Source organism: Diabrotica virgifera, chromosome 8 (genome assembly GCF_917563875.1).
Source record: "Diabrotica virgifera virgifera chromosome 8, PGI_DIABVI_V3a".
NCBI lineage: Eukaryota > Metazoa > Arthropoda > Insecta > Coleoptera > Chrysomelidae > Diabrotica > Diabrotica virgifera.
The window spans coordinates 200,606,721-200,633,417 of NC_065450.1; the positions used below are offsets into that span (position 1 = coordinate 200,606,721).

Sequence of the window (26,697 nt, forward strand, 5' to 3'; positions counted from 1 at the left end):
TTATTTCGGTTATTATCAACTTTTGTACTAAAGTATGTTAGCTTAAATCGACCTAAGGTAAGTACGCCAAATATTGCCATGCTCCTAATATTGCCACTCCCCACAAATTTATCAATTTGTCCCTTGAGTCACAGATGGCCATGTAAGCTTAAAATCGAATTAAAACAACCACTCTAAAAACGTTATAGATTATAGGTGAGGTGGAACCAGTCAGAGTGAGTCAGAGTCAGTATTGGTGTTCACGGCAAAGCAGCGTGTATTTCATGCGATTTGTTTATAAAAACGTGGGAAAACTGTAATGATTGTTATAAGCTTTCTAATATCGATTATAGAAGGGTAAGAACGTTATCAGGTAGGTACATTCAAGTACTTTATTAATCCATATTGTGTTTAATTAATATAAAACAGAATAAAACATAAATCGCCATTTTTGTTCCGCAGTAGTAATGATCCTAATATTGCCACATGAGATAGTTCCTAATATTGCCATGGCAATATTTGGAACCTAACATGGAAATTTACTTATTATTAATAAAAACTTTATTTTCAGCAGAATGTCGAATAGAAACAGAGCCATGTGGTCTGAGGCGAACCTCGTTGCAGCGTTAGAAGCAATAAGAGCTGGAAGCAGTATAAGCCAAGCTTCATTACGATATGAAATACCTCGAACAACACTTGGACTACATTATCGCAGCCAAAATTCGGTTAAAGGACTTGGAAGGAAAAGTGTTTTATGTTTTGAACAAGAAAGAGATCTAGTTCGCAGAATTCATAAACTAGCCGAGGTGGGCATGCCAATAACCAGTAAAATAGTAAGGAGAAGTGTATTTTCGTATGCGATGATAATGAACATTCCTAATCCCTTTTCTGGTACATCTAAATTAGCAGGAAGGAAATGGCTGAAATTATTCTTTGCAAGACATCCCGATGTGACTAGAAGGAAGGCTCAGCAAATGAATCCAGCAAGAGCACAGAAAATGAATCCATTTATTTGAAAGGATTATTTTAAGAAATTGAAGGAAGTATTCATTAAATTGGAATTGTTTGATAAACCTGGAAACATTTACAATATGGACGAGAAATGTTGCCGTCTAACGATCCATAAACAGCAAACCTTATTGGCCAAGAAAGGTGCTAAACGTATCCACTTGACAGCGCCTGAACACGGTGAAAATGTTAGTATTGTGGGTTGTGGAAATGCCCTGGGGCAAGCCATCCCACCGTTCATTCTTTTCAAAGGGAAAAGATTGAAGCCTGAATGGAATGATCATCTACCACCATGATCAACTGTAATGCTGACACAGAAAGGGAGCATGACAAATGAGGCGTTTATTTCATGGCTAGCACATTTTGCAAAGTATAAGAATACAGGACCCACACTCCTGATATTCGATGGTGCAAAATCGCATCTGGACATAAGTATTGTTGAAACTGCAGAAAATTATGGTGTTACTTTATTTTGTCTTCCAAGTAACACCACGCAGGAACTGCGGCCTATGGATAAAGCAGTCTTCAAAAGTTATGAGTCTTTTTGGGATCAGGAGGTTTTTAATTTTTTTATAATTCAACCTGGGAAAAATTTAACCAAAATGCGATTTGGTGAAATATTTAGTAAAGTTTGGTTAAAAGCGATGACACCAGCTAACATCATCTCTGGGTTCAATTCAACTGGAATATTTCCTTTTAACCCAGACATCACACCTGAATCAGCATTTGCACCCAGTCTTATAACGCATATTGAAGAAAATGTGTTAGAACCACTAGACGTCGACGATAACAACGTAAATAATCCATCAACTTCTACAGTTGATGAAAACGGTCCCTGCACAAGTGGAATAAGTAATAAAAAAAATCAACAAAACGTCTTCGTTTATATAGTGAGTCGTCTCATTCTGAATCAGATTTCAGTGTTCATGATAGTACATCTGATGATATAAACAGCGAAGATGAAAATATGGTACCATTCACTCCCGAAAAAGTTCCAGAACCAGACACTTTTTTTAAAGGTATGGGCTTACTAATTTCGCCCCTAATCAAGATAACTGCTACAAAGCGAAAACCAGCAATTAATAGCAAAGCTCAAGAAATTACGAAGGATTTATTTTCCACAGCGATAGAAAAACCAGCCAAAGGTAAAAGTAACAAAGAACCTTCCAAACAACAAGAAAAATCAAAAGACAAAAACAAAGAACAGGAAGAAAATAAAATAAACAAACATCAAAAAGAACAAGACAATCTGAAGAAAGAAATAAAGAAAAGAAAATAAACAAGAATTTAAAAAGTAGTGATTCATGGTTCTGTCATGTATGTAATGAAGACCGCCAGGCTGATATGAGACTATCTCTTGTATGTGGTCAATACGTGCATGAAGAGTGTGTGAGTCTTACTAAACATGATATGATTGGATAAATTCATATGCCCCAATTGTTCTCAAGATTAGTCAATGTCTCACATTAGTTTTTTAAATGTTAAGGTTCAATATTATTACTTATTTTTATTAACAAAATACCTCTTCCTTTTATTGCCAGTACTGTGGCAATATTAAGGGTATCGGTTCCAAATATTGCCAGTTGGCAATCGTTTAAAAAAGAAGAATATATATATTTTTGATTGTTTTATTTTTATAATTGTTTAGAAATTAGACTATAAACATGTTTGTTACTTGTTTAATAAATTTACAGGTTATTTCAAATAAATTTGTATTTAATAAAAAATAATAAGTCTTAGCATGGCAATATTTAGTTCACTTACCTTATTTTAAACTCAGGAATCTAAGGTTAAGCTGTGGCCAATTCGTTATCGAACCCCCTGTATATACAGTAAAATGCAGAAGAAATAAATTCATTATTTCAACAACACGACTTTTAAAAAAATCTTAAACAACGTAAATTTTAATTTTTAAATGGCCATAAATTGCCATATATGTGTTGAACATTATAGTGGCGTAATGACGTAATCAACTTTTTTTAAATACACACCGAGTTTACTGGGCACCCCATTTGAAAGAAATGCTAATCGTGTCAGCAACGATATATTAGTCGAATATTTATTTCTACAGGGTTAACCAATTTCTAATACAAAATACAGACTACCTGTTACCTGTTACGAACATAAAACAGTAACTATGCGCTTTGTTCATCGACTTTAAGCAGGCCTACGATACAGTAAACATACAGCAGATGTACGAACTGACGAAAGAATTGGGGATAGCAAGTAAAATTGTGAAGATGGTAAAGATGACGATGGAAAACACAACAAACGAAATAGCATGGAAAGGGTATACATCCAAAAAGTTTGAAACCAAGGAAGGATTACGACAAGGAGACCCACTATCAACAACTGCATTCAATCTAACATTGGAAGGAATAATCAGGAAAAGCAGAATAAACATGAAAGAAACGATATTTAAAAACGACCACCAATGCATATGAATAGCATTTGCAGATGATTTGACGCTATTAGCAACAAGCAAAAAAGAACTACAAAAGTTAATGAAAAACATAAAAACAGAAGCCAAAAAATTCGGACATAAAATAAATGAAGAAAACACAAAGTATATGATAATGGGAGCCATAAAAGAGCCAAAGAAATTATTTACCTGGGAACCAAAATAGATCAAAATGGTCATGAAGAAGGGGAGATAAAGGCAAGAATAGCTAAAGGAAATAAAAAATATGGAGCATATTGAGGAAATAAAAACAAAAATAAGAATTTATAAGACTGTTATCAGACCTATAGTAATACGCATGCGAAACATGGGTGCTCAAAAAGTCAGAAACAGACCTTTTAGAAAGATGGGAGAGAAAGATGCAAAGAGCAATATGTAACCAAAAATACAAAATTTTGAATTTTTATCTCAAACCGTTTCCGAAATATAGTTATGTAGTTTTCCAAAAAACTACAAAACACCGCGACCATACTTTTTTGGAATGGTTGTAGAACAATGAACTACTGTCAATACGGATGGAATGGCCCTGTCCCATTCAAATAGTGAAGCGAGATTGCCACCAACATACAAGAGAGAGACAAAGAAGGTGCTGGAAAATTTAACAGGCCGTGTAATTTCAGTTGCCTATATCAACTTAAATCGGGGAAATGGACCTCATATTTTTTTAACTTGCTATCAGGATCAGGGCTGATAGGCAGTATTTAAAAATTAAGTTAATAAAATATAAAAAATATGCGGTCTATTTCCCCGATTTAATTTGATATAGGCAACTGAAATTACATGGCCTGTCAAATTTTCCAGCACATCTGTCTCCCTCTAGGACCTCTCTCTTGTATCGTGGCCGCATTAATTTTCTTCATGCCTATTCCATTTGTAGAAGCTGTCCTAATTGAGCTAGAATGCTGGGGGACGTGTCATTTTGCAGCATTTTTAAAGCTCTTTATAGTGATGTATATAACATGATGTTAGGATAAACAAGTTCTTTTCAAACAAGAAAAATATATTTTGATTAAGTTTTTTTCCAAAAAGTACATACCTAATTTAAAATTTTCATAATATTCCTACAAATACATAGTACTGTTGTTAATAACAAAAATTTTATCATGGGATGGTGATGGGAAACAGGTCAATTTTTATTTTTAAATTGTAATTTTTTGGCATATTTTATAATTCATACTAGTGACGTCATCCATCTGGGCGTGTTGACGTAATCGATGATTTTTTAAATGAGACTAGGGGTAGTGTGCTAGCTCATTCGAAAGGTTATTCAATTCTCTATTCAGTAATATAAACATTAATATAATTGTTTATACAGGGTGGCAAAAAAATGGTGGTTTATACAGTGGTTAAATTTAATTGAAAAAGTTTTCAATTAAATTAATTGACAAAAAAAAGAAGAATGTACCTATGTAATTTATTTAGCTTAAAATATATTTATATATTTATAAATCTATTTTAAATTAAATAAATTACATACATTCTTTTTTTTTCAAATAATTTAATTAAAATAACTTTTTTTGCCACCCTGTATAAACAATTATATTAATGTTTATATTACTGAATAGAGAATTGAATAACATTTCAAATAAGCTAGCACACGACCCCTAGTCTCATTAAAAAATCATTAATTACGTCATCACGCCCATATAGATGACGTCACTAGTATGATAAATATATATTATGCCAAAAAATTACAATTTAAAAATAAAAATTGACCTGTTTCCGGATTTTTCCTTAAAGTTGGCAGCTTGTGAAATTACGAATTTATTCCTGTCATTTGCACCATACTGTATGTGTGAAATTAATTTTTTTTATATTGAACCCATCACCATCCCATGATAAAATTTTTATATGTTATTAACAACAGTACCATGTATTTGTAGAAATATTATGAAAATTTTAAATTATGTACTTTTTGGAAAAAAAGCTTAGGTAATCAAAATATATTTTTTTTCTTTGAAAAAACTTGTTTACCATAACATCATGTTGTATAATATACAAGATATCATTGTAAAGAGTTTTAAAAATGCTGCAAAATGACACCTCTCACAGCATTCTAGCTCAATTAGCACAGCTTCTACAACCAGTCCAAAAGAGTATGGTCGCAGTGTTTTGGATTTTTTTTTTGAAAACTTTACATAACCATATTTCGGAAACGGCTTGAGATAAAATTTAAAATTTTGTATTTTTCTTCACCTAATCATCCACTATGAATACCCTAAATTTTAACAAAATCTAAATAGGTCAGGAAAAAAATTAATTCAAAGTGTGTTTTAGCTGGAATAGCTCTTTTAACTATTTATAATGGGAAATAAGCCACAATATTATTAAAAATTATTTTTATTAACGTTTCGACGCCCAAATCGGGTGCCGTTGTCAAAATACAAAATACTACTAACAAACAAAAATGTTGTTGCTTAGTAAAAAAATTCTTCTAATAATTCATTTAATTTGACTCATTTATATTAATAGCTCTATATCAAAAAATATAAATTCCGCTCACGAGTAAAGTACCTTTATTTATTTTAATATTAAAAATTCTTATTATTAAAAGTTGTTTGGAATTAAAGGCTTTGATCAAATATACAATTACACGCTTCTAATTGAAAAAAAATTGCAAATTTTTCTCAAATTATGGATACCCAACATCGTTTTTATTTAGTACACATAATAATATCATAGCTCTTATTATTAATTTTACGAAAAAAAAGGTATTCTTCATAAAAGCTCTGCATGGTCTAAAATCTCAGATGCAACTATCACATATCAAATTTTATCAATTTTATACGGGGTATTAAAGGTACGAGGTATACGAGGTATATTTTATATTTCACAATATATGAATTAGAAGAATGTAATTGCATATTATTGAAACATAGTTTTTAATTAAAAATAATTTTTGTTAATAGCAATTTTCAATATTGTAAAAAATAAAGGTACTTAATTTACTCTTGAGCAAAATCCATATTTTTTTACATACCTCGTATAAAATTAATTTAATTTGATACCTGCTGATTGCATCTTAGGTCTTAGAATATACAGAGCTTTTTATAAAAAATAACTTTTTTTCGTAAAATTATTCATAAAAAAGTTTCCCACATGTTTTCAAATTAAGTAGACTGTTTAGATTTAAATTAGATAGACACTTTAAATGACAACACTGCGCAATAGATGTAAACATTAGCAAGTTGTATTAGTTGCTGATGGAGTATCAATTTCATCAGCAGAATAGAGATGGCTATTTCTTTTAGTGTTTGAATATACTTGGACAATCTTTACTTGCATTTATAATCGCTTTAATTATTCATTAATTAAATTACTTAATAGGATTATTTTTTCACTAACTATGTATTCAATAATTATAATAATTTATATATAGGGTGTCCCAAAAGTAGTGGAACGGTCGAATATTCCGCGAACTAAACATCGGATCGAAAAACTGAAAAATACGTGTTCAATCATTTTCAAAAATCTATCCAATAACACCAAACACTAACCCCCACTACACCCCCTGGAGGTGGGGTGGGGGTAACTTTAAAATCTCAAATGGAAACCCCTAGTTTTTCTTGCAGATTTGGATTCGTTACGTAAAAGTAAGCAACTTTTATCCAAGACATTTTTTCGATCTGTGGATAGATGGCGCTACAATTGGAAAAAACGATTTATCCTGATATTATAGGTAAATTATAGAAACGGTCTGATATCTCGAGAAATACACTTCCAAATGAGAAACCAAAAAACAGGTTTTTAATATTTTTCGAAAACCTATCGATAAACACCAAACATGACCTTCTAACCCACCCCCTGGAGATGGGGTGGGGGGTAAATTTAAAATCTTAAATAGCAACCCCCACTTTTTATTGCAGATTCGAATTCGTCATGAAAAATTAAATAACATTTAGTCGAAACATTTTTTAAAATTGCTGATAGATGGCGCTAATAAATCGTATTTTTCCAATTAAAGCGCCATCTATCAACAATTCTACTCCGCAGCAATATGCGACCGTTCCACTACTTTTGGGACACTCTGTACAATAAAAAGTAATAATCTAGAAAAGAGAAAAATGGATTATAAATAGTATGCACCAATATAGCTGATTTTAGTGCTTCCTTTAGTCTTTTACTTATATCTAACTAAAAACTAAACAGTCTGTATATTTATAAACTCTGTCTGCACTGCTGTTAGGTGGACCAAGTAGTTTAACAAAACTTTTGTCAGTCCCAAGACCAGATAAAGAAGGAGAGAGTCTTCAACAAGATTCCTACTGATGGATTATAAATATTTTGCTCGTAGAAATAGGGTTATGCCTCAGAACAGAAGTATGATTGTGATCAATGTGAGAAAAAGGAAAACAAAAATATTCTTCAAATTGGTATTACCAGTACAAGTATACCATTACAAGTACATGTAATGTAAAATCACTAACCACAAGAGAACAAGAAATAACCAAAGAATTTCTAGAGAAGATTATTGACATTTGTACACTTTAAGAGACAAAGAAAAATGGAAGAGGCCAATTATGTTAGATAACTACTTAATGTGCTACAGTGGTGATGCGAAAGAAACCAGAGCCAAAGAAGGAGTCACCCTATTAGTACACCAGAAACTTGTAAAACAAGTAAAAGATTATGAATATGTGGCTGAAAGAATAGTGTGCATACAGATTAAACTAGATGTCAAGACCTTAAAATGATAGCAATTTATGCATCTGAACAACTGAGATGTACAGGGTTATTCACTATATTTTGATCCCCCTGTAAACTGCTTTATTTACAGAATTAGAAAAAAAAATGGTAAATACAAAAGTTATTCGATTTTTAAAATATGATCTTTTGACATATATAACATACTAGTGACGTCATCCATCTGGGCGTGATGACGTAATCGATTATTTTTTTAAATTAGAATAGGGGACGTGTGCTAGCTCATTTGAAAGGTAATTTAATTCTCTATTCAGTAATATAAACGTTAAGATAATTATTTATACAGGGTGTCCAAAAATAATTTTTTTAAGTTATTCTTCTTTAGGTGCGATGCGATTGAGAGTAAAATTTCATAAATCTGCGCGCATGCGCATACAGACAGTAATAGTTCGTTGCTAATCTTTCAAGATAGGTATGTATGTATCTGTATCAGCGCAAATAAGTCATTAAAAGAATATATTAGTGTTTTTAGTAAATGTATTATTTATTATAATTTTTGGATTTGTCTTTTTCTGTAGTAAGATAATAAAATATGTAGGGATAACATTTTTATATGTCTATTTGTCACCGTGTTGTGTAATTATATCCGCAACTTACGTGTCATTTAAAGAAGCTCGGTGGGGTAGTTGGTAGAGCGTTGTAGAGCGTTGGGTCACTGATTGGAAGGTCGCACCGGTCGCGGGTTCCAATCCTGAACGATTCATATTTTTTTTTAATTTTTGGTTGTTTTAATAAAAAAATTTTGAAAGTGGTAGATAAGAAAGTTAGTTTAATATTTAAATAAAATACAAATAACCTGTTAAGTATATTTACTTCGATGAAATTATATAATAGAAGAATAACTTCTTAAGTGCGCACAAAGTACACACACATTCTTTTTTTTTAATTAAATTAATTGACACAAAAAGAAGAATGTATGTAATTTATTTAATTTAAAATATATTTTACTGCTGTTAGAAAACAGAAATAAAATAAAAGTTTATTGCACAAATAAACATTGATTTTTGCTTAAATTCAAACTTCCAAGAGGCAGATGGGCAGCTTGAACATTGAATTTAAGTGAAAAGTAATGTTTATTTGTTCAATAAATATTTATTTCTGTTTTCTGACAGGAGTATAATGTATTTTGAATTAAATAAATTACATACATTCTTCTTTTTGTGTCAATTAATTTAATTAAAAAATTATTTTTGGACACCCTTTATAATTAATCATGTTAATGTTTATATTACTGAATAGGGAATTAAATAACCTTTCAAATGAGCTAGCACTCGACCCCTATTCCCATTTAAAAAAATAGTCGATTACCTCATCACGCCCAGATGGATGACGTCACTAGTATGACATATATGTCAAAAAATCATAATTTAAAAATCGAATAACTTTTGTATTTTACATTTTTTTCTAATTCTGTAAATAAAGCAGTTTACAGGGGGGCCAAAATATAGTGAATAACCCTGTACATATAAGAGAAAGCTTCTACGAACATCTCCAGAGCACAGTAAACAAAATTCCACAGAATGAATATAAATATAATATTTATTATGGGTGACTTTAACACCTGGATTGGTGATGACATACTACCAGGGATAAAACGACAATATAACGAGGTTGTTAGAAATTAATGAAAATAGTGATCTTGTGAAGGACTTCTGCAGCCCAAATAAATCATGTATTTATAATACTTTTTCCCTCGCAAAGAACAATACAAATATACCTTTGAAAATAAAAGAGGACAAAGGTCTATAATAAAATAAAAGTTGAAAATATCCAGGACAACACAACAAGGTATTATACCAAAAAAAAAATATCTGAAAACTGGAGAAACACATGTTTCTGGAAAGCTGGGCAAAAATTAAAGCAAATATCTTAGACTTAACTAAAGAATCTCGGGGTGAAAGAAATATAACGTTGGGGTGGATTTCACCCCCAAGGTAAAAGAACACTTTGGCATAGGTAGATTTTGCTAGTTAATTTCCTTTCAAACTGTTTCCTCATTCATCATTTGCCAATGTTCTGTTATTTTCGCTGTTTTCAACTAAATGTTTTGAGCAAAAACGACTCAAAAATAGAACAAAACAAAAACACCTTGAAAGTTATTACAAATAATTACTTACTCTTCGTCTTCAAGAAGTTTCTCAGCAAGTGCCAACCTCAGTCTCACACTTTTCATACTTTGAAACGGGAACAGTTTACAAAACTTGTTTAAAAATGTGGCATTCCAGCAATATGTTGGATAAATCTCGCACTGGTCCCACAACCTAGTGTTATGGGTGAACAAGAAAACGTGTGACAACCCAAAGTTTAGGTAGTTGTACAAATTACTATAATCACAGTTAAATAAGCTTTGAGGGTCTCCAGAGCTGGTCTAGCGTCCGGAGGGCCTCTAATCTGGACTATGCCGTAGTCTAGCAGCAGCTCATAGTGGTAGTAGTTACCTGGGACAGCGTTGAGTGTAAAGTGGAGGAAAATGGAGCCAGATCACTAAGTTGTTATAATAATATTTCGAATACAGGTCTACCTCCTGTGGAAAGTGTATAATCATCAAGATTTGTATCTTCAGGAAGCTTGTATATAGATAATTCTTTTGACAGCCAGCTTCTTTCAATAGAAATCACATTATCAATGGATCATATAATATAGGAATTTGTTGGTGTTTAAAACTATCGAAATCTACTCTATATTTTCAATCAATTTTTCACTAATAACTCAAAAACTTTGTGTAGACGACGATGTGTAGAGACTTTAAACGACGATGTGTAGAGATAAGGAAGGTAATATATTGACAGAACAGCAAGAGATACTAAGGAGATGGACAGAACATTTTACGGAAAAGCTTGAAGGAGATGGGAGTGAGACGAACCCTGATATACCAATAGACCATGCAGACAACAGAGAGAAGAGTCCACCAACAATAGCCGAGATTAGAACAGCAGTAGACAAATTAAAGAACAATAAATCACCGGGATCGGATCAAGTAGCATCGGAATTACTGAAGGAAGGAGGAGACGCACTACAGAAAACAATACATGAATTGATAACAAATATATGGTCAAATAAACAGCTACCAGCGGAGTGGAATAGTGGTATTATTGTACCATTACGTAAAAAAGGGAATCAGTTAGAATGTGGAAACTACCGTGGAATCACCCTGCTGAATGCAGCATACAAAATAATGTCCAACGTCATTTATGAAAGACTTAGACCACACACTGAAAAAATAGTTGGCATGTACCAAAGTGGCTTCTGTAGACAGAAGTCAACAATAGACCAGATATTTGTTCTGCGACAGATCCTCGAAAAAACAAGTGAACATAACATCGACACACATCATCTCTTCATAGACTTCGAAAGAGCATATGACAATATAAACCGAGAATTCTTAATAAAAGCAATGAAAGAATTTAATATACCAACACAACTAATAGAACTGATAAAAGAATCTCTAAAAGTAGAAAGTAAAATCCGGAAAACGAACTAACGGAAACAATAGATGTGAAAAAGGGACTATGCCAGGGAGACGCTCTATCATGCATCTTGTGCAACATCGTACTCGAGAAAATAATGAGGGACACAACAGTCAATACTCGAGGAACAATAATTAATAAAAGAGTGCAAATACTAGCATTTGCAGATGATGTTGACATAATCGCAAGATCAAGAAGAGAAATGATAGAGGCATTCAATCAAATAGAACGAGCTGCACAAAATAGTGGCCTTAAAATCAACCAGAACAAAACAAAACATATGCAGGTAAGTAAAAACACAGAAATAAGGCAGCCACAAAATATAACAATAGGAGAATACAACATTGAGGGGGTAAAAAACTTTATATACTTGGGATCCCTAGTCACATCTGATAATAACGTAGCAGAGGAAGTGAAGAGGCGAATATTTATTGCCAATAAAAGTTACCATGGCTTAATTCAGCAACTAAGATCAGACAACGTCGCAAGGAAAACAAAATGCCAAATATACAAAACCTTAATAAGACCGGTACTCACATACGGCTCAGAAACCTGGACACTCACTAAAAGAGAGGAAACATTGCTAGCCACCTTTGAAAGAAAAATCTTGCGACACATATATAAGGGCACAAAAGAAAATGGAATTTGGCGAAGAAGGTACAACTTTGAACTATACGAAATATACCAGGATCCGGATATCATAACATTCATTAAAATAGGACGGCTGCCTTAAATGGGACATGTAGAAAGAATGGAAGAAGGCGAAATACCAAACAAAATATTCAAACAGATGCCAGTAGGAAAAAGTACAAGAGGAAGACCGAAGCTGAGATATTTAGAACAAATAGAAAATGATATAAAAACCTTAAAAATAAAAAACTGGAGAAAAAAAGCACGAAACAGATCAGAGTGGAGAAGAATCCTGGAACACGCCAAGACCCAGAAAGGGCTGTCGAGCCAATGATGATGATGATGATGAACTCAAAAACTTTACATTTTATTGAAAAAACTGTTAGTCAATAAAATGTAGTTCATAAAAAATCGAAGACATTGCTTTTATATTATTGTTGTAAGGCTAATGCAATCCCGAGTTATAACTCATTAAATACTGGCTAATTGGCTAAGCCAAAGCCATTATAAAATAAAAAAACTCATTAAAGATGACAACATCATTTAATGAAATATTTTAAAGTCTACATAAAATAACAGGAATAGGTCATTATGCTAATGTCGCACCCTCAGTGCAAGACTGCAGTAAGTCAAATAAGTAAGTTTCGAGATAAAGACGATTTTGTTTATTTTAGTGCTAATATCGGTGAGATAAGACACAAGTTTTAAGAAAAATTAACATTTCATTATGATTTTGCATGCTTTCCAGCCTATATTACATTAACCAAAAATAGAAATTTAAATAAAATAATATTAATGCAAAAAAATTAGGAATTTCAAAGTTACAACACTTTTGCATGGAAAAAATTGTTAATCACTACCCATTTAGTATTAGAATTTCAAAGTTACAACAGTTTTGCACGGAGAAAATTGTAAAAAGTGTAGACACATTTACTTTTAGAGTAAAACCTGTGTTACCGGCCACCTGTACTAACGGCCAGTTTAAAAATTCCCCAAACCAATTATGTATATCTAGACTACAAAAACTGGCAATACCGGCCACCTTTCTATATCGGCCAATAGTTCTTTCATTTTTAGTGGCCGTTGCTGACAGGTTTTACCGTAGTTGTTGTCCTCTTCTCGTACATCATCTTGTGCCACAATATTTTTATAAAAACTATGGTGGGCTTCTGGTATCATACCCGAATGGCATAAGTGTACCAAATCTTTCTTTTTGGCCATTTGAATTTTTGGCTGTTCTTTGGCAAGTTTTCTGAGAATAGATATTTTTGACCTCTCAGTATTGTCAATGCACAAGTTTTAAGATAACTGTTTTTCCTTTCATGAGAAAAAATACTTTTTGGTCGTAAATAATTAGTCTTAATTTATGTGGTTTTAATCCAATCTAACAAATAAATGGTCAAACGACATCGCACACATCTTATGGAAAATAAATATAATATCACACAAAGGACATAACATTTACATGAATAGATTGGTCTCGAAAATCTTTGTTTATTGTCTCAGCCGTTAATGGATTATGTAGATGGGGCGCTGTATATTAAAATTAAACACCACAGATATAGATATTAAAATAACAAATATCTTACTTTTTTCATTGCTTGTTATTGAATCCGTTGCAATGTTCCATGCAAAACTGTTGTAACTCTGTTACATTAGAGTTACAACAGTTTTGCACGGAACTTATGTTCAAAAACACAAAATAGTTAAACTGTTGTTGTTGTAATATTTAGCCCATTAAGCATTTGACAGTTACTAAAGTTTTACAGGGGATAGATATGCATGTTTACAATCGAATTTCATGATTAGGTCATTTTCATAAAATTTTGAGTTACTGCAGTCTTGCACTGAGGGTGCGATGTTTCTGTCATTTTAGTTATTTTGAGCAGAAAATGACTCAACAGTAGAACAAAATAAAAACCACCTTAAAAGTTATTAAAAATGAAGCAAATAAGTATGTACTTACTCTTCGTCTTCTAGAAGTTTCTCAGCAAGTGCCAACCTCAGTCTCACACTTTTCATACTTTGAAACGGGAACAATTTACAAAACTTATTTAAAAATGTGGCATTCCAGCAATATGTTGGATAAATCTCGCACTGGTCCCACAACCTAGTGTTATGGGTGAACAAGAAAACGTGTGACAACCCAAAGTTTAGGTAGTTGTACAAATTACTATAATCACAGTTCAATAAGCTTTTGAGGGTCTCCAGAGCTGGTCTGGCATCGGGAGGGCCTCTAATCTGGACTATGCCGTAGTCTAGCAGCGGCTCATAGTGGTAGTAGTTACCTGGCACAGCGTTGAGTATGTCTCCCAGAAAGGTAGAGCCTGATCTCCAGGTTGTTATAATAATGGTTCGAATTGGTTTACCTCCTGTGGAAAGTGTATAATCGTCAAGATTTGTATCTTCCGGAAACTCGTACCTCGATAATTCTTTCGACAACAAGCTTCTTTGGATAGAAATCACATCGTCAATGGATCGTGTACTATAAGTATTGTTAGTGTTTGAATATTTGAAACTATCGTCTAGCTCGATATACTGCTGATACCTGTGAGACCGCTGATAGTTATTTAGATCTTTCTGGCTAAACACTATTAAAAGGAGACATACTACCGCAACTATCGATATACCGAAGACTTCACTTCTACGAACCATTGTATATTTCAATACTCTTTATCCTTGACATGAATAACATTCGGCATCAATAACAAACGATTAACAAGATAAAACGGCACTGTTTCTTATTGATACTAATCCCCTACACCGCACCATAGTTTATTAAATACTGCAGATAGTGCATACTGCAGATCTTTTTGGTGTAAACTTTTTTAGTGACAGATTAGAAAATTTAAATGTCGAACGCGTGATACATGCGCATTTCGATTGTATACAATGTCATAAACCAATAAACTTATTTGCAAATACGACTCAACTATTTGTCAATAGATGGCGGAAGCGTGGATAAATATTATGGTATTAAATTATTTGCAAATATTGGTGAATTTCCGGCAACACACATTATATTTTTAGCAAGAGTAGAGTAAATATTTTTTTATGAAAGCTATTTTTGAATTAATCTGCTGCCAAAACTTTTTATTAATTAAATATTTATTTTTTGTACCATTCGTACTTGTATGTACTTTTTTAAATAAAATGATTGTTTAAATTTTTCATAAGAATCGTTGCAAAGTCACATTAAAGTTTATCATATTCTTTTTTTTTTCTACTATACCCATTCTTTTCTTTTTTCTATTTAGTGTCCATTTATTTATACCTACACTGTATCTACCTACCATCGAATATAATACCGTCTATATTCGTTGACTGTACGTTAGATTTTCTTCACTCCTCTGTCGATCCCTAAGCGTGCGTTTTCTGTAATTCTTCAATTCTTCTCAGTACCTAGTCTGATCTCTGCTGTTTATTCCAGTAGTTTTTGTGTTGTAGCTGTGTTAGGTCTTGTTGCTGATACATATGCCATTATTCCATTATTGGTCTTACAATGGCTTTATAAATTCTTGACTTTATCTCAGTATTAATATGTCGGTTTCGCCCTATAGTGTTGTTATTAAGGCATCCTTCAAGTCTGTTTACTTTTGTTTTCACCCAATTTTGAAAAAATGTGAAAACTTTGAATTATCCACGTCCGTCTGTCTGTCTGTCTGTCTGTGACCACAACTCCTCGTCATTATAGTAGGTAGAATGACAAATGAGGTGTCAAAGAAAGCTTACAATTCAAGGATGATACTAAAGGTGAGAAATTTGACCTAACTGTCTGTCCGTCCGACCGCGAATATAACTCGTCCGTCATTATACCAGGTAGAATGACAATGAGGTGTCAAATGAAAGCTTATAATCCAAGGATGGTACGATGGTACTATAGGTGACAAATTTGACTAAGGCTGTCTTTCCGTCGGTCCGTCTGACCGCGAATATAACTCCTTCGTCATTATACCAGGTAGATATGACAAATGGGGTGTTAAATGAAAGCTTATAATCCAAGGATGGTAATAAAGGTGATAAATTTGACCTAGGCTGTCTTTCCGAATGTCCGTCCGACCGCGAATATAACTCCTCCGTCAATATACCAGGTATAATGACAAATAAGGTGTCAAATGAAAGCTTATAATCCAAGGACGGTACTAAAGGTGAGAAATTCGACTTAGGCTGTCTGTCCGTCGGTCCGTACGACCGCGAATATAACTCGTCCGTTATTATACCAGGTATAATGACAAATGAGGTGTCAAATGAAAGCTTTATAATCCAAGGATGGTACTAAAGGTGAGAAATTTGACCTAGGCTGTCTGTCCGTCCGACCGCGAATATAACTCCTCCGTCACTATACCAGGTAGAGTGACGCGGAGGACCAGTAGATGGAACTAAAGGTGAAAAATTTGACCTGGACTTCCGGTTTTAGAAATACGACCAGAAGTACTGTTTTAAGTCACCGGAATAGTACAAGTGATATATTATTCGACGCGTCTTCGCAAGACGAGAACAAATATATACTTCCGGTTTCATGACTCTCTGTCCGTCCGCGAATACAACTCCTCCGTTATTAATACAGACATAATGACAAAAATGAGATGTCGAAAGCTTATAACTCAAGGATGGTATTAAAGATGAGAAATTTGACATCGCGGACTTCCGGTTTTAGAGTTGCAACCGTAAGTAGTTTTTTAAAATCACCGAAATAGTAGGTATAAGCGATATATCATTTGACGTGCCTTAGCAAGATGAGAACAAAATGTAAAATTTTGGTTTTTATGTCATTTCCGGTTAAAAAGTTCTAACCAGAAGTGCCATTATTGTAGTCTCAGAAATAGTACATGTTAACACATCAATTGAAGCATATTGAAAGTTTGAATCTTTAGTTCCAGTTTTGAAGTAATTGCTCTTTAAACAATGATCACCCAAAGTTTAGTAACAATGACTCAAAATTAGTAAAATCGTATATCAATCGACGCAAAGTTACACGAAGAGTTCAAATATCGACTTCCAGTTCTACTTTTCATTACTTTGGGTGAAAACCTAGGACTTACGAAGTCCAATTACTTGTTCGTACTTAATCTCTCCCTTATTTGTCGAGGTGTCCATAGCTGCACAGTGTATAATTCCAAGGTATTTTCTTTCCATCACTTCTTCAATACTACTGATGCCATCAATTTCTATTTTACATCTGATTGGTCATTGCTGATTAGGTACTATATTGTTTAGGGGCGTACGGTCCATGGAAGCATTGCTTCCCTAGGTTTCCATAGTAGGTAATACCGTACTAATTTTGTAACTGAGATTATTAAAAAAAAATGTACAAATACATAAGCAGGATTTAAGGTTGCATACGACAAAATAATTATATAGTAGGAGCATCAAGCAACCAGAAAAGACAAACGTATTTTACTCTATTTTTGTCATTCAGTAAATAACAAAGCGATGAAATACTCGTAAGCAGCGCTGCATGCTGCTTCTAGCTTTCCTTGTAATACGTGGATCGGCGGACTTATGATCGTCTTTTTGCGGTGGTACTCGAAGTTACGTCGGCACAATAATCTGATTTCAAATTTGCTTCTCCCCAGCCTATGTAAAATGCACCGGGGTTACACGCTGAGTAGCGAGGTTAAATTTCGGGCATATCTATCCTATATAAGCAATTCTGTCCATTGCATACATGAAGATATTTTAGTGAATTTAAATGGGATTTACTAGCACTTGACGATGGTGGGTTCGTCGAATGATTTTGTGGAATTATGAAGATTGATTTTATTGAATTATTTATATAAATATTAAATATTTATATAAGTATATAAATATTAGTGTTTTAGAGAATGGTGAAACTGGGATACAGAAAGCATAATAGCTCGAGAGGATTTTTGGATAGTTTAAAAAATGATTTTAATTTTGTAATCTTGCTTTTTTCTGAAATATGTCCATTCTCGGATAATTTATTTAATGTATTGCAAAGCAAGATAAACGAGATTAGTTTCTGTGTAAAAAATTAGCCAATTTAAAGATGTTATTAAAAAAAAGAGAGATGAATTTGAAAAATGCTGGAATATGATGGCAAGTTTTGAGTCTAAATGGAAACACATACGTACTGCTAATGTTGGAGATGTTGAATCGTGCTACCGCCGACTGTACTATCAGATTTTAGATCAAATATTCCAACAAATTGAATGGAAAAATAATGCCAGTGAGTTACTAATGTTTTTAAAACCAAGTTCTTTGGATAAGGCATATTCGGAGGTAGTACTGACCATTCCAACTACTAGTGCCTCTGTAGAACGTGGTTTTCAACTCTAAAACAGACACTAACTCTAAAACAAGACTTACTTGCAAAACTGGACAGGACCAGATCGACTCTCTAATTTTTCCCTTTTAGCAATTGACAATAATCTGGTTAAAAAAATGTCACAATATCCACGTTTGTACACTTAAGTTATAGACCGGTTTGCGAAAAATGGTAGGAGAGTTAAATTACATTATAAGTGAGCTTTTACAATTTTTTATAAATTGCTTCCCTGGGTTCAAATTTCACCGCACGCCCCTGATATTGTTTTAGTTTTCTGAGATGAGATTGTCATATTAAATTCTTTTACTCTTATGTTAAATCTGTAGACAAGTCTCTGTATACTATTTTCATCTTGGGCTATCAATGTTGCGTCGTCTGCGTAATAGAATATTTTTACTTCTTTATTTCCCATTCTGTATCCTCTTCCTTTGTTGGCCCTTTTGATGATTTCATACATGATTAAATTGAAGAGCATACGGCTCAATGAGCCCATCTCTCTTATTCCGCTCCCATATGTCTATAGGTTCTGTAATAGGGTACGAACCATTACGAACATGCCGAAGATACATGGATATACGAGCAAACCTTCATTTGCTTATGAGATCGCACATACCAAGGATGTTTCACCAGTTCACCCTCGCGACTTATGTGTAAATTAATGCTAAAAGTTAACTTTCCCAGAAAACGTGTCAGTCACTTCAAAAACCACAAATAACACTGAAAGGAAGGTATCTTCGTTATGTTCTGCTCGACATCGATGTAAACCTCGACCGCTACCGCGCACATCCATGTATCTTCGGCGTGTCCGTACGCTATGTGCATCTAATCTATTCTGACTTCAATTTTGTTGTATAATTTCAATAGTTTTTAGATGGCTTACATCTTTGAATCTTACTCTGTCAAGCGCTCTTTTTCAAGTCAGACACAGAAATGCTGGTATATTATACTCTATAATATAGTAGTTTCTAATTAATTTGCTTTATGACGAATATTGCATCTGTACACAATCTTCCGGTATGAAAACCCTGTTGTTCATCTGCTAAACGTATCCTCTGATTCATCAGTTCTTGTAAAATTTTAGTTGTAAGTTTTAGGGTAGTATTTAAGAAGTTTATACCTCTGTAGAGTTTTCTGGCTGTTTTTCTCCTTTTTTGAATAGTAGAATTAGTTCGCTCGTTCTTCATTCTTCCGGTATTTTATAATTTTTTTAATTATTCTGTCATTGCTGCTCCATAATATTTCAGTAATTCGTTTGGTATTTCGTCTTTTTTCGTATGTACCTGGAGTTTTTCGAACTTTCTGTATATTTATATTAACTTCTTCATTTGTGGTTACTTCTGGCGTCATTTGTTCTTCCTCTGCATAGAGCTGTTTTAGATAGTCAATCCGTGTATCCTTTTCTATATGTTTTGGTTGTATTAGTTCCTTTACCTCCGTTCTTTGACCTCTTATAAAGCGCCATAATATTTCCTTTTGCTGACTATCAAAATCATGTTCCATTTCTTTTGAAAAACTTTCTTTTTATTCTTCTTACAAGTGCATGTGTTTTGTTTCTTATTGTCATGTAATTATCGTAAAACCATTTAACCACTTAACTGCTGGCCAAAATGTGTTATCCATCTCTCTTTCTCTTCTATTTTGGACTGAAACGTGTTGTAGAATAAAAAAAATGCAAATAATATTCACTAATATTTATTTAACATTCTCAATTGACATGATATACTTAAAAGAAAGATAACTAGAAGAAATAACATACATTTAGATAATATATTTCTATTTTATAACAGCCATAACCTTACTTTCAGATATTACAGTGCAACGGCGTTAAAGATTATATACAATCGACAGTGGCGTGCACAGACAATTGAAAAAGGGTTTTTTTATTACTTTAAACAAAATATATTATGTCCCATGTATTGTTCCTTTAAGTAGCAAAGCCATATTTTGTGGTATTACTTAAGTGTATAATTATATGTTACAAATGAACAAAAATTCATGTTTGTATAGTCGTTCTTATCGGTATTTACCATAGATATAATAACACATAGATTTGGCAAGGTCCGAAAAATAGCATAACGTGGAGCAGTTCGGGTCGGTGGTATATCTATCTCTCTCTACCGGCGCTTAGCTTTCTCTCTCTAGCATATGATGGCCGCTGCCTCTGTGTCTGTGTCGTTCCATTACTCCCACCTCTTGGTAGATACCCTCACACTCGCACAACAGACAAAGATAGCTAGACCACCGTACTTGATATTGGCGTTACACCCCGATGCATTGAGTGGCATATTCCTAGCTTGGTCTATCGATAATATGTCTATGGTATTTACCCGCAGATCCGTTTAAATCGCCCTTGTCATGTACACACCGCTGTAAACCAACGATAATAGAAACAATAGCACATAAATAAGGACTTTATTGACTAGGGTGACGAAAAGAAACGTACAACAACTGTATTTTAATCACCCACGCATGATCCAGCCCTCTACGAAAATGATGTATCGATGATAGTAACGAAAACATGTAATTTGTCAGTCAATTTTACACTTATATTCCTAGAAAACGAACAGGAATGTGGAAAATGCTTCATTCAGTGGCAAAACGAGTAGTAGGGAATATAAAATCATTGTCTAAAGTCTTTCATCGACCAAAAACATCGTGACTACTATAAAAAATCAAACTTCGGGATAGCCAACACAAATAACGCTATTAATGCTTTATCGCTCCTGTAATAGTCCAGTTTACTGGAATCTAGGAAAATTTTAGGTCACGTGACTACAATATGGCGCTCTGATTGGCCGAAATTGTCAAATCTTCGACGATTTTCCCCAGATCTAAGAAATTGTTGTATTTTGTGTTATTCAAGGTTGGTATATGTTGGGGCTCCGTTAAGTTTTGCTCGTATTATGATTTTGATACTCGTTCTGCACTGAAAGAAAGCGTTGTACCGTTGTAAATGCTGAATAATAACAACTAAATAATTTTACCATAATTTGTAAACGATAAATTTTTATTTTTCTATCAAATAGAAGTTTTTTTTTTTGGAAAAACTATCGGTGTCTTTTAGTAGATATATAAAAAATAGGTCACGATAAACTACTGAGGATATGATACAAAGTTAGCTAGCATGAATACAAAGCTGTGATTTGAAAATAGGTGTAGTACGTTTAAACTATAGCATAGAGAAGATTTAGATGGCTCACGACCAGTTTTCCATTATTCTGCTTAAATAATTGATCACGGTGATCTGAGACCTTCCTCAGCTTCTTTTCTAGTGGCTGTGCCGCCATAGATGATTTTTTAGCACACATATCTAGTTTAATTTAAGGATTATCTAATTTTGAAGGAAGAATAACTAAAACAAGCTCAGGTCCTTCTTTATGCTATTCTTTGTCACGTTCTACACCTTTTGCTATACGCGTTTGGTTAGGTACAGTTGAAAAATACATTTTCCTATTCTAAGAGGTACACTATGTAAGATGTACAACTGGATATTTAAAGATAAGATTCTTAATTACTCGCTAAGCTTAATTTATAATATATGTACCAGTCACACAAAAAGCATTTAAAAGCATCGTCTTACTGTTAAGTAGCTTTAGGGGTGTCGTTTGTGCAACTGGACGCAGACTAGTCAACGAATACAATATCAATAGCAGTGTAAACAAGAAAAAATGAAGATTTTTGCATAAATATACATAATTTTTGAAGAATTTCTTTAATTAAAACAAATATTGCATCGTTCATACCACACCAATGCATTATTATGTTAGTCTGCGAGAGATTTTGTTATATTAGTTGAGGTTATGTGAGGTTAGGTTGCATTAGGTGAGGTTTGGTTAGTTATTTTGGGCTAGGTTATAAAACTGGAGTTGACATACACTAAAATCCAGCCACAGATAACAGCAGATTACTAGAAATGGAAACATATAACTGTACAAATAAACTAAATGTACTCTGTTTGAAATAAATACAGAACTACTCCATTTGGTATGTTCTGATAGCAAAAAATATGTATATTTATGATTGATAGTTCATACTATTGAAAGAAAACTTATATACGTTTTCAAAAACCAGAGAAAGTTACACCTGAAACATTTTTTGTTTGTATGCCTTCATGCCGAAAACATAGAACAGTGTGGCCAACAATCAACCAAAAAATGGGTAGAATGAAAAACGAAAAAATAATGCGACCCAAAATTACAAAGCTGTTTCCTCAAAGATATCTTCCCAAAAAAGATAGTTACAACAAAAAGCCAAGTGTGTTCTTGTTCTTGGAAGTGTTTTCAATGATGGGGTCGCCACAGCAGTTCAAGAAGACAATATAGAAGCTTTAACAGTAAATAAAACAAAAAAAAAACATGTATTTTATAATATGTTAAGAAACTAAAATCTAAACAAAAAAAAATTTTTTTTGGTAAATCTCTGGCTATTGAAATTAATTTTACAGGAAGACTCCTCAAAAACGTCATTTTTATACCTTTTACACAATTTTGTAAATAAAGCGATAATATCCCAATAACCGCAAAAATTGAATAAAAAACTCTGCTATTGGAAAAATACAAAAAAAGGGTAGGAAATAATACTTTTTAAGCTCAATGAGTCTTTTTATTCTCAATTTATAATCATAAACTCATCGAAGGCTTTGAGTTTTGAGCACCTTAGACATTTTCTTTTATTGCACAATTTCAGAAGCGCAACAATTTAATGTATGACAATTCTGCACAAATTTCAAGATAATTTGAACAGCTTTAACTCTCGTAACAAAGAAAACGGTTCGATACTGATCGAAAGTCATTCTATATAAATATGTTTAAATTGGGATTAAAAAGACTCATTACATTATTTTAAACTACGACAGCGAAACTGTTTACTCGGGTACATTAAAAGTAACCTTTTTCATCTGATTCTAGCCGGCCAACGTTGCCAGATTGCTTAGGAAGTCCTCGGGAGTGAGTATGTGCGACGAGCCGATGATGACTTCCCAGTTCTTCTGCGCGTTGGTCACTTCGTAGGCGCACCTGATCTCTGAGAAACTGATTCCACCCACGACGAAGACAAGCAGTCGAGGAACGTTCTTCACGGCTTGTTGACCTCTGTCTTTGTGCCACTGGCCATAACGGGCACTGAAATGTACGATTTGGTATCAAAATATGTCTTTAATCGTCGTCGAGAATATGAAATCTGTAATCAAGTACAAAATGTATTACCTAGAGGGCGCTGCATGGTATCCTGTAGACTGTGCTCGTCCGCTCAAATATGGGTAGTGTTTCTGATCCAGTTTGTCGTCTATGCAATCCTCCATTATATCCTTAATGATAGGTGTCCATCTTGACATTTGATACGTTTGTTCTGTAATTCTTTCTTTGCGCGGTACTGTATATTGTTTTTTTCTTGGTCCTCCCTGTAAATATAAACAGCAATATGTATGACAGCGTCATAATTACAGCGAAAAAATGGTATTAAAACGACGGCTGAGAAAAAATTAGGTTATATTAGGTTAGGATTTTCTTAAAAAACGACATTTTCAACGTTGGTATGACTTACATCATTAATAACGTTGACTCCAAGTAACTGAAGGTTGGCGATGGTCTGTTTGTCTTTGATTTGGGCATGGGTAGCCAATTTGGAGAGATTTTCATCTGTGATGCCGTTTTTCGTCATGGCGTACAATGCTATAATACGCATCTTATCGTATTCATTGGTGATTTTGGGATCTAGCAAGATGGGGACGATGTTGCGCATGTGATCCTTGATTTTCTCGCCTTCGGCATCAGTTCCCATTGCCAAATCCTGCAAAAACAATTGTATAATAAAAAATAAACGTTCGGATGACTTCTTTTGCTTTATTTACCTGCTCAACTTTACACAACTTGTCTATATACCCCTGATAGGCCTTCATGCAGTCTTCAGCGAGATGAAGATGCGTAGCATACTTGGACAATTCCTTCTGATATTGCGGCATCTTTTTGATCATGGTTGAGAGATCCTTCATCGACTGCTTGTCGCTCTGGGTCATGCGTTTGGAGTCAGTGAATTTCTTCAGATTCTTGGTGACGCTCTGAGACACCACCGCGATGTGTTGGTGGCGTAGATCGACCCAAAGCTCGTCGTTTTCGTCCAGAAGGACTTCCTTCATAACACCAGCCGATGCTTCGTACCTATACATACATAACTATTACCAAATCTTAAAAATTATAAATCTTCTAATAATGAAAAATCTCCGTATCGGAGTGAGCCTCTTTAGCAAGATAAAAAGGGAAAGTTTTACATAAAAAATTGTTTGATATTATTCTGAGACTATGGCAACAACAGAAAATGCCTATGGAATGGAATGGAAGCGTTATAATACTCATACATAAGAAAGCAAATAAAGAACAATGTCGAAACTATAGAGAATGGAAGCGTTATAATACTCATACATAAGAAAGGAAATAGAGAACAACAGCATATAAATTTCTATCAATTATCTTGCTAAAGAGGCTCACTCCGTATTCGGAAGATATTCGAGACGACTACCAATGCGGCTTTCGTGCTGGAAATAGATCAAATATTTACGATCCGAGGAATATTAGAAAAAAAAACTGGGAATTCAAACGAGATGTAAACCAAATTTTCGTAAATTTCCAGCAAGCATATGATTCGATAAAAAGTAGCAGACTATAGCTAGCAATGCTAGAAATGGGAATACCAAGAAAATTAGTGGAGCTAACTCAAATGTGTGTAAAAGACGCATATGCACAGATAAAGATAGGAAACAGAACATCGATGTCATTTACTATAACATTAGAACTTAGCCAAGGAAACCCCTTATCACCGTTGCTATTCAATTTGGTCTTAGAGTAAGCAATAAGTAAAATATCGTCTGAGCTGACAAGAGGATGTGCGAATCGAGGATAAACACTATTCTTGGCTCATTCTACAAGAGACGTGAGGGAGGTGTCTTCACAACTCGACAACTCGAGGAGGAGACAGGTAGTCTAGGTCTTCAAATAAATGAAGAGAAGACGAAATACATGCTAGTAATCAAAAATTCAAAACCAAGAGTTAGGCAGAACATAACTATTAATGACCAAAACTTCGAAGTAGTAAAAGAGTTTAAATATCTAATAAGGAGGTAGTGACAAATGACAATCACACAAAAAAGAGGTCTCAGCAAGGATAGTTGCGGGGAGTAGAGCAGTATACTCCTTATCATCATTACTAAGATCTAAGCTCCTAAAAAGACAATCTAAATTAAAACTGTACATGTCAATTATTCGTTCAGTTGTTACATAATGGAAGTGAAATATGGTTAAATAAATAAGCTGCTGATATTTTAAGAAAGGTTCTCAGAATTATGAATTGACAGGCGTGGAGAAGGCGTCGCAATGCTGAATTGATGACTCTGTATGGAACTGAAAACACCGTGAGACATAAAATCTAACAGGATAATAGACTGAGAGGCACCGCCGAAAAATCTCTCTGAATTTACTAAAGCTAGTTTTTCACAGTGTATTACCGTGATTGTGTAGAGAAACATACTGCGGTCGGTCAAGCGAAACGTAGAACAGGTGGTACTGACAGCTTGTCAAAGTTGCTTACCTGCGGAGGTAATTAAATCCATTTACTAAGGCTGAAAATCAGTACACACATTCTAAATTGAATATAAATAAAAGTTATTATAGTCGGTCAGCTGTATGACGGGACAGAGCCGGTCGGTCGGCCCCAATGAATGTACAGGGTTATTCACTATATTTTGACCCCCCTTGTAAACTGCTTTATTTACAGAATTAGAAAAAAATGTAAAATATAAAAGTTATTCGATTTTTTAATTATGATTTTTTGACATACATATATCGTACTAGTGACGTCATCCATCTGGGCGTGATGACGTAATCGACTATTTTTTTAAATGAGAATAGGGTCGTGTGCTAGCTCATTTGAAAGGTTATTCAATTCTCTATGCAGTAATATAAACATTAAGATCATTATTTATACAGGGTGCCCAAAGAAGTTTTTGAATTATTAATTAAACAATTAATTTAATTAAAAACAATTTTTTTGGACACCCTGTATAAACAATCATGTTAATGTTTATATTACTGAATAGGGAATTGAATAACCTTTCAAATGAGCTAGCACACGACCCCTATTTTCATTTAAAAAATAGTCGATTACGTCAT

General features: G+C 33.6%; 3 protein-coding genes across 6 annotated transcripts in view; all 3 read right to left on the minus strand.

Annotated features, from left to right (window-relative positions):
• The window catches only part of LOC114328247 (carbohydrate sulfotransferase 4-like), a 59,656-nt gene extending 44,577 nt beyond the window's left edge, over positions 1-15,079 (minus strand). The window contains exon 1 of the mRNA XM_028277039.2: positions 14,216-15,079. Within this exon, the coding sequence (XP_028132840.1) occupies positions 14,216-14,904 (689 nt within the window). The 5' untranslated portion in view covers positions 14,905-15,079. The remainder of the gene's footprint in view (positions 1-14,215) is intronic.
• The window catches only part of LOC126890563 (cilia- and flagella-associated protein 251-like), a 438,236-nt gene that overhangs the window by 383,840 nt on the left and 27,699 nt on the right, over positions 1-26,697 (minus strand). The window lies entirely within an intron of this gene.
• The window catches only part of LOC114328249 (protein ROP), a 37,519-nt gene continuing 31,036 nt past the window's right edge, over positions 20,215-26,697 (minus strand). For both annotated transcript variants that reach the window (XM_028277042.2, XM_028277045.2), the window contains exons 7-10: positions 24,387-24,693; positions 24,080-24,325; positions 23,743-23,936; positions 20,215-23,658 (exon numbers count right to left, since the gene is read on the minus strand). In XM_028277042.2, the coding sequence (XP_028132843.1) occupies positions 23,442-23,658; positions 23,743-23,936; positions 24,080-24,325; positions 24,387-24,693 (964 nt within the window). In that variant the 3' untranslated portion in view covers positions 20,215-23,441. The remainder of the gene's footprint in view (positions 23,659-23,742; positions 23,937-24,079; positions 24,326-24,386; positions 24,694-26,697) is intronic.